The sequence below is a fragment of the Oncorhynchus keta genome, unplaced genomic scaffold (assembly GCF_023373465.1).
Source record: "Oncorhynchus keta strain PuntledgeMale-10-30-2019 unplaced genomic scaffold, Oket_V2 Un_contig_4383_pilon_pilon, whole genome shotgun sequence".
Taxonomy (NCBI): Eukaryota; Metazoa; Chordata; class Actinopteri; order Salmoniformes; family Salmonidae; genus Oncorhynchus; species Oncorhynchus keta.
The window spans coordinates 197,501-207,500 of NW_026287744.1; the positions used below are offsets into that span (position 1 = coordinate 197,501).

At 40.4% G+C, this 10,000-nt stretch overlaps 1 protein-coding gene across 1 annotated transcript in view; it reads right to left on the reverse strand.

Moving 5' to 3' along the window:
- LOC127924643 (thyrotropin-releasing hormone-degrading ectoenzyme-like) overlaps nucleotides 1-10,000 on the reverse strand; it is a 247,018-nt gene that overhangs the window by 173,015 nt on the left and 64,003 nt on the right. The window contains exon 3 of the mRNA XM_052509358.1: nucleotides 9,971-10,000. This exon is cut by the window's right edge and continues 97 nt beyond it. Coding sequence (XP_052365318.1) covers nucleotides 9,971-10,000 — 30 coding nt within the window. The remainder of the gene's footprint in view (nucleotides 1-9,970) is intronic.

Below are 10,000 nucleotides of genomic sequence, written 5' to 3' on the forward strand. Positions count from 1 at the left end.
TTCCTTTAGAAAAGTATTGTGCTGATTAGAACAATGTAAAAATGAGTGGGACGCATTGGGGGGGTCTATTAGTGTCCTTTCAATGTAACTATCTGTCATTATTAGTTCACAATGCCCTTTCAATGGAACTATCTGTCATTATTAGTTCACAATGCCCTTTCAATGGAACTATCTGTCATTATTAGTTCACAATGCCCTTTCAATGGAACTATCTGTCATTATTAGTTCACAATGCCCTTTCAATGGAACTATCTGTCATTATTAGTTCACAATGCCCTTTCAATGGAACTATCTGTCATTATTAGTTCACAATGACACAATGCCCTTTCAATGTAACTATCTGTCATTATTAGTTCACAATGCCCTTTCAATGGAACTATCTGTCATTATTAGTTCACAATGCCCTTTCAATGGAACTATCTGTCATTATTAGTTCACAATGCCCTTTCAATGGAACTATCTGTCATTATTAGTTCACAATGACACAATGCCCTTTCAATGGAACTATCTGTCATTATTAGTTCACAATGCCCTTTCAATGGAACTATCTGTCATTATTAGTTCACAATGCCCTTTCAATGGAACTATCTGTCATTATTAGTTCACAATCACACAATGCCCTTTCAATGGAACTATCTGTCATTATTAGTTCACAATCACACAATGCCCTTTCAATGGAACTATCTGTCATTATTAGTTCACAATCACACAATGCCCTTTCAATGGAACTATCTGTCATTATTAGTTCACAATGACACAATGCCCTTTCAATGGAACTATCTGTCATTATTAGTTCACAATGACACAATGCCCTTTCAATGGAACTATCTGTCATTATTAGTTCACAATCACACAATGCCCTTTCAATGGAACTATCTGTCATTATTAGTTCACAATGCCCTTTCAATGGAACTATCTGTCATTATTAGTTCACAATGCCCTTTCAATGGAACTATCTGTCATTATTAGTTCACAATGACACAATGCCCTTTCAATGGAACTATCTGTCATTATTAGTTCACAATGACACAATGCCCTTTCAATGGAGCTATCTGTCATTATTAGTTCACAATGTCCTTTCAATGGAACTATCTGTCATTATTAGTTCACAATGCCCTTTCAATGGAACTATCTGTCATTATTAGTTCACAATGACACAATGCCCTTTCAATGGAGTTATCTGTCATTATTAGTTCACAATGACACAATGCCCTTTCAATGGAGCTAACTGTCATTATTAGTTCACAATGCCCTTTCAATGGAACTATCTGTCACTAGCTGTCATTATTAGTTCACAATGACACAATGCCCTTTCAATGGAACTATCTGTCATTATTAGTTCACAATGCCCTTTCAATGGAACTATCTGTCATTATTAGTTCACAATGTCCTTTCAATGGAACTATCTGTCATTATTAGTTCACAATGACACAATGCCCTTTCAATGGAACTATCTGTCATTATTAGTTCACAATGCCCTTTCAATGGAACTATCTGTCATTATTAGTTCACAATGTCCTTTCAATGGAACTATCTGTCATTATTAGTTCACAATGACACAATGCCCTTTCAATGGAACTATCTGTCATTATTAGTTCACAATGACACAATGCCCTTTCAATGGAACTATCTGTCATTATTAGTTCACAATGCCCTTTCAATGGAACTATCTGTCATTATTAGTTCACAATGCCCTTTCAATGGAACTATCTGTCATTATTAGTTCACAATGACACAATGCCCTTTCAATGGAACTATCTGTCATTATTAGTTCACAATGACACAATGCCCTTTCAATGGAACTATCTGTCATTATTAGTTCACAATGCCCTTTCAATGGAACTATCTGTCATTATTAGTTCACAATGCCCTTTCAATGGAACTATCTGTCATTATTAGTTCACAATGCCCTTTCAATGGAACTATCTGTCATTATTAGTTCACAATGTCCTTTCAATGGAACTATCTGTCATTATTAGTTCACAATGACACAATGCCCTTTCAATGGAACTATCTGTCATTATTAGTTCACAATGTCCTTTCAATGGAACTATCTGTCATTATTAGTTCAATGCCCTTTCACAATGCCCTTTCAATGGAACTATCTGTCATTATTAGTTCACAATGACACAATGCCCTTTCAATGGAACTATCTGTCATTATTAGTTCACAATGACACAATGCCCTTTCAATGGAACTATCTGTCATTATTAGTTCACAATGCCCTTTCAATGGAACTATCTGTCATTATTAGTTCACAATGCCCTTTCAATGGAACTATCTGTCATTATTAGTTCACAATGCCCTTTCAATGGAACTATCTGTCATTATTAGTTCACAATGCCCTTTCAATGGAACTATCTGTCATTATTAGTTCACAATGACACAATGCCCTTTCAATGGAACTATCTGTCATTATTAGTTCACAATGTCCTTTCAATGGAACTATCTGTCATTATTAGTTCACAATGACACAATGCCCTTTCAATGGAACTATCTGTCATTATTAGTTCACAATGACACAATGCCCTTTCAATGGAACTATCTGTCATTATTAGTTCACAATGACACAATGCCCTTTCAATGGAACTATCTGTCATTATTAGTTCACAATGACACAATGCCCTTTCAATGGAACTATCTGTCATTATTAGTTCACAATGCCCTTTCAATGGAACTATCTGTCATTATTAGTTCACAATGCCCTTTCAATGGAACTATCTGTCATTATTAGTTCACAATGACACAATGCCCTTTCAATGGAACTATCTGTCATTATTAGTTCACAATGCCCTTTCAATGGAACTATCTGTCATTATTAGTTCACAATGTCCTTTCAATGGAACTATCTGTCATTATTAGTTCACAATGCCCTTTCAATGGAACTATCTGTCACTAGCTGTCATTATTAGTTCACAATGACACAATGCCCTTTCAATGGAGCTATCTGCCCCTCTATTATTTAAGCCTTTCTCTTATCTTCAATAAAGGAAATCCACTTTAAAAGCCTTTCTCTTATCTTTAATAAAGGAAATCCACTTTAAAAGCCTTTCACATATGAGGCCTGCTTCTGTAGTAGCGTCGGAAATGAAATTATATTCAAAGATAATCGTTATTGTTTAAAAGGCAACAAAACAGATCGATTGGTCTCTGTGAACAGTCTACAATCCCAATCAGTTAGAAAAAAGAAACAGAATCATCCCTGTGTTCCTCTGAAGTTTTCAAGATGTTGTGTTGTAACGAGTGCTAGCATGTTAGCATGCAGTATGCTAGTGTGTTAGGGTGCTAACGTGTTAGCATGTTAGCATGCTAGTGTGCTAGTGTGTTAGGGTGTTAGCGTGTTAGCATGCTAGTGTGTTAGCATGTTAGCGTGCTACGGTGCTATTCGCTACAGGCAGGCCATCTTTCCATGTGATTTCATCCAATGTGGTTGCATTCTACAGTGTCAGTAGGCAGGCAGTATGAATCAGTGCTGCATGGCCCTAGCTGTTAGGTCCTGGGGGCCTCCAACTGCTGTCTCTACACAGCACCCAGATGGTGCCTTTATATAACCACAACACACATTATATCTAGGACATGTCTTCACCGAGGCCTCACATCACACCGGAACCACGAAGTGATGCAGTAAATCTGACAGGGCGCTCTGATCGTAGTGCACTAGTTTGGAGCAGAGTTGTCTCTAAAATGACTCTCTACCCTACGTAGTGCACTAGTTTGGAGCAGAGTTGTCTCTAAAATGACTCTCTACACTACGCAGTGCACTAGTTTGGAGCAGAGTTGTCTCTAAAATGACTCTCTACACTACGCAGTGCACTAGTTTGGAGCAGAGTTGTCTCTAAAATGGCTCTCTACCCTACGTAGTGCACTAGTTTGGAGCAGAGTTGTCTCTAAAATGGCTCTCTACCCTACGTAGTGCACTAGTTTGGAGCAGAGTTGTCTCTAAAATGGCTCTCTACCCTATGTAGTGCACAATTTTGGAGCAGAGTTGTGTCTGAAATGACAACCTATTCCCTAAATAGTGCACTCGATGGGGATTAGGGTGCAATTTCAGACGAAGCAATCCTGAATTGTCAGAGAGGAGACACAGAGTAATCTTAACTTCCAACGTCATGACATTTTCCCCCTCGTCCAACGAGACCTAATTTAGCGTAAGACTCTAACCCCGGGCGGCAGGGTAGCCTAGTGGATAGAGCGTTGGACTAGCAACCGAAAGGTAGCAAGTTCGAATCCCTGAGCTGACAAGGTACAAATCTGTCGTTCTGCCCCTGAACAGTCAGTTAACCCACTGTTCCCAGGCCGTCATTGAAAATAATAATTTGTTCTTAACTGACTTGCCGAGTTAAATAAAGGTAAAACTTTAAAATGCAGCTATGACACCCTGACAAATACTTTACCCATGCTCCTTTTCCATAACCGTACAACAACAACAAAGGAACCACCAGGAGCTCTGTCTCCTAATATCTGCTCTAGACAGACAGAGACGGATGCCTGTGTGTTAAAGAACACTACATTCTGAGGCCCCGAAGCAGTTGGGATAGTTCTCCAGTGAGCCCCGTGGAGCCTTTGCCTTGCCGTTCCGCACAACGCCATACTGCCACAGCTAGCAGATGGAGGCTGGCGCCGCCGGGGGGGGACGTGAGACGGGAGGGATTGAGAGGGAGGGAAAGAGAGGGTGGGGAGAGGAAAATAGGGAGGGAGACGGGAGGGATTGAGAGGGAGGGAGAGAGAGGGTGGGGAGAGGAAAATAGGGAGGGAGACGGGAGGGATTGAGAGGGAGGCAGAGAGCAGGACAGGGGAAAGGAGGGAGGGAGAGTGGGAGACGGGAGAGAGGGAGGGGTTGAGAGGGAGGGAGAGAGCAGGACAGGGGAAAGGAGGGAGGGAGAGAGGGAGGGGTTGAGAGGGAGGGAGAGAGCAGGACAGGGGAAAGGAGGGAGGGAGAGTGGGAGATGGGAGAGAGGGAGGGGTTGAGAGAGAGGATGAGAGAGGGAGAGAGGAAAGGAGGGAGGTAGAGTGGGAGACGGGAGAGAGGGAGGGATTGGGAGGGAGGAAGAGAGAGGGAGAGAGGATAGGAGGGAGGAAGACAGGAGGGAGGGATTGAAAGGGAGAGATTGAGCGGGAGAGAGGATAGGAGGGAGGGAGAGTGGGAGACGGAGAGGAGGAGAGTGTCAGGAAGGGAGGGAGACAAGGAGAAAGGGAGAGAGGGAGACAAGGAGAAAGGGAGAGAGGGAGACAAGGAGAAAGGGAGAGAGGGAGACAAGGAGAAAGGGAGAGCGGGAGACAAGGAGAAAGGGAGAGAGGGAAAGAAGGAGTCTTTTGGGGAAGATTGATGGGTATATTTAAATGAACACGCGAAACTGACAGAAACCCAATAGAGTGAGACACCGACAGAGTAGACTTCTGATATCAGGCTGCACTCTGCGACAGCTGTTACACACACACGCATGCACGCACGCACGCACACACACATATATACATACACACAAATAGACCTACACACGCACAAACCGCCATGCACACATCAACTATAGAGAAATCACAACCAATGATTCCAACAATCTAACAGCACTAGAATGAACATCACACAATTGAATTCTCACAATCACAGAGTGGAGTCTTTAAAAGGGCTACCATTCTGCAGAGTAACGTAGTCATAGATTAAACTGTCTTTAAAAGGGCTACCATTCTGCAGAGTAACGTAGTCATAGATTAAACTGTCTTTAAAAGGGCTACCATTCTGCCACAGAGTAACGTAGTCATAGATTAAACTGTCTTTAAAAGGGCTACCATTCTGCCACAGAGTAACGTAGTCATAGATTAAACTGTCTTTAAAAGGGCTACCATTCTGCCACAGAGTAACGTAGCCATAGATTAAACTGTCTTTAAAAGGGCTACCATTCTGCAGAGTAACGTAGTCATAGATTAAACTGTCTTTAAAAGGGCTACCATTCTGCCACAGAGTAACGTAGCCATAGATTAAACTGTCTTTAAAAGGGCTACCATTCTGCCACAGAGTAACGTAGCCATAGATTAAACTGTCTTTAAAAGGGCTACCATTCTGCAGAGTAACGTAGTCATAGATTAAACTGTCTTTAAAAGGGCTACCATTCTGCAGAGTAACGTAGTCATAGATTAAACTGTCTTTAAAAGGGCTACCATTCTGCCACAGAGTAACGTAGTCATAGATTAAACTGTCTTTAAAAGGGCTACCATTCTGCCACAGAGTAACGTAGTCATAGATTAAACTGTCTTTAAAAGGGCTACCATTCTGCATAGAGTAACGTAGTCATAGATTAAACTGTCTTTAAAAGGGCTACCATTCTGCACAGAGTAACGTAGTCATAGATTAAACTGTCTTTAAAAGGGCTACCATTCTGCCACAGAGTAACGTAGTCATAGATTAAACTGTCTTTAAAAGGGCTACCATTCTGCACAGAGTAATGTAGTCATAGATTAAACTGTCTTTAAAAGGGCTACCATTCTGCCACAGAGTAATGTAGCCATAGATTAAACTGTCTTTAAAAGGGCTACCATTCTGCAGAGTAACGTAGTCATAGATTAAACTGTCTTTAAAAGGGCTACCATTCTGCCACAGAGTAACGTAGTCATAGATTAAACTGTCTTTAAATGGGCTACCATTCTGCACAGAGTAACGTAGTCATAGATTAAACTGTCTTTAAAAGGGCTACCATTCTGCAGAGTAACGTAGTCATAGATTAAACTGTCTTTCAAAGGGCTACCATTCTGCAGAGTAACATAGTCATAGATTAAACTGTCTTTAAAAGGGCTACTATTCTGCCACAGAGTAACGTAGTCATAGATTAAACTGTCTTTCAAAGGGCTACCATTCTGCACAGAGTAACGTAGTCATAGATTAAACTGTCTTTAAAAGGGCTACTATTCTGCCACAGAGTAACGTAGTCATAGATTAAACTGTCTTTAAAAGGGCTACCATTCTGCACAGAGTAACGTAGTCATAGATTAAACTGTCTTTAAAAGGGCTACCATTCTGCCACAGAGTAACGTAGTCATAGATTAAACTGTCTTTAAAAGGGCTACCATTCTGCACAGAGTAACGTAGTCATAGATTAAACTGTCTTTAAAAGGGCTACCATTCTGCAGAGTAATGTAGTCATAGATTAAACTGTCTTTAAAAGGGCTACCATTCTACACAGAGTAACGTAGTCATAGATTTAACTGTCTTTAAAAGGGCTACCATTCTGCCACAGAGTAACGTAGTCATAGATTAAACTGTCTTTAAAAGGGCTACCATTCTGCTACAGAGTAACGTAGCCATAGATTAAACTGTCTTTAAAAGGGCTACCATTCTGCCACAGAGTAACGTAGCCATAGATTAAACTGTCTTTAAAAGGGCTACCATTCTGCAGAGTAACGTAGTCATAGATTAAACTGTCTTTAAAAGGGCTACCATTCTGCAGAGTAACGTAGCCATAGATTAAACTGTCTTTAAAAGGGCTACCATTCTGCAGAGTAACGTAGCCATAGATTAAACTGTCTTTAAAAGGGCTACCATTCTGCAGAGTAACGTAGTCATAGATTAAACTGTCTTTAAAAGGGCTACCATTCTGCAGAGTAACGTAGTCATAGATTAAACTGTCTTTAAAAGGGCTACCATTCTGCAGAGTAACGTAGTCATAGATTAAACTGTCTTTAAAAGGGCTACCATTCTGCAGAGTAACGTAGTCATAGATTAAACTGTCTTTAAAAGGGCTACCATTCTGCAGAGTAACGTAGTCATAGATTAAACTGTCTTTAAAAGGGCTACCATTCTGCATAGAGTAACGTAGTCATAGATTAAACTGTCTTTAAAAGGGCTACCATTCTGCACAGAGTAACGTAGTCATAGATTAAATTGTCTTTAAAAGGGCTACCATTCTGCCATTCTGCACAGAGTAACGTAGTCATAGATTAAACTGTCTTTAAAAGGGCTACCATTCTGCAGAGTAACGTAGTCATAGATTAAACTGTCTTTAAAAGGGCTACCATTCTGCCACAGAGTAACGTAGTCATAGATTAAACTGTCTTTAAATGGGCTACCATTCTGCACAGAGTAACGTAGTCATAGATTAAACTGTCTTTAAAAGGGCTACCATTCTGCAGAGTAACGTAGTCATAGATTAAACTGTCTTTCAAAGGGCTACCATTCTGCAGAGTAACATAGTCATAGATTAAACTGTCTTTCAAAGGGCTACCATTCTGCACAGAGTAACGTAGTCATAGATTAAACTGTCTTTAAAAGGGCTACCATTCTGCACAGAGTAACGTAGTCATAGATTAAACTGTCTTTAAAAGGGCTACCATTCTGCCACAGAGTAACGTAGTCATAGATTAAACTGTCTTTAAAAGGGCTACCATTCTGCCACAGAGTAACGTAGTCATAGATTAAACTGTCTTTAAAAGGGCTACCATTCTGCCACAGAGTAACGTAGTCATAGATTAAACTGTCTTTAAAAGGGCTACCATTCTGCACAGAGTAACGTAGTCATAGATTAAACTGTCTTTAAAAACCATTCTGCAGAGTAATGTAGTCATAGATTAAACTGTCTTTAAAAGGGCTACCATTCTACACAGAGTAACGTAGTCATAGATTTAACTGTCTTTAAAAGGGCTACCATTCTGCCACAGAGTAACGTAGTCATAGATTAAACTGTCTTTAAAAGGGCTACACCATTCTGCACAGAGTAATGTAGCCATAGATTAAACTGTCTTTAAAAGGGCTACCATTCTGCCACAGAGTAACGTAGCCATAGATTAAACTGTCTTTAAAAGGGCTACCATTCTGCAGAGTAACGTAGTCATAGATTAAACTGTCTTTAAAAGGGCTACCATTCTGCACAGAGTAACATAGTCATAGATTAAACTGTCTTTAAAAGGGCTACCATTCTGCACAGAGTAATGTAGCCATAGATTAAACTGTCTTTAAAAGGGCTACCATTCTGCCACAGAGTAACGTAGCCATAGATTAAACTGTCTTTAAAAGGGCTACCATTCTGCAGAGTAATGTAGTCATAGATTAAACTGTCTTTAAAAGGGCTACCATTCTGCCACAGAGTAATGTAGCCATAGATTAAACTGTCTTTAAAAGGGCTACCATTCTGCCACAGAGTAACGTAGTCATAGATTAAACTGTCTTTAAAAGGGCTACCATTCTGCCACAGAGTAACGTAGTCATAGATTAAACTGTCTTTAAAAGGGCTACCATTCTGCACAGAGTAACGTAGTCATAGATTAAACTGTCTATAAAAGGGCTACCATTCTGCCACAGAGTAACGTAGTCATAGATTAAACTGTCTTTAAAAGGGCTACCATTCTGCAGAGTAACGTAGTCATAGATTAAACTGTCTTTAAAAGGGCTACCATTCTGCAGAGTAACGTAGTCATAGATTAAACTGTCTTTAAAAGGGCTACCATTCTGCCACAGAGTAATGTAGCCATAGATTAAACTGTCTTTAAAAGGGCTACCATTCTGCCACAGAGTAACGTAGTCATAGATTAAACTGTCTTTAAAAGGGCTACCATTCTGCCACAGAGTAATGTAGTCATAGATTAAACTGTCTTTAAAAGGGCTACCATTCTGCCACAGAGTAACGTAGTCATAGATTAAACTGTCTTTAAAAGGGCTACCATTCTGCCACAGAGTAACGTAGTCATAGATTAAACTGTAACGTAACGTAGCCATAGCAACACAGAATAGCCTTCCACACCAAGGATTCCCCTGTTCAGAAAAACAGGAAATCCTCTCACTGTTGACAACAAGCCTTGCTGTGTGTGTGTGTGTGCGTGTGCGTGTGCGTGTGCGTGTGTGTGTGTGTGTGTGTGTGTGTGTGTGTGTGTGTGTGTGTGTGTGTGTGTGTGTGTGTGTGTGTGCCTTGGTGAGAAGCAGTATTCCAACCACGCAGTACAGAACAGAACAGTACAGAGTTAGGTTAGCCCCGGGTCCCACGTGTCTCACCTAATTTGGGCAGGGAGTATTTGACTTTGA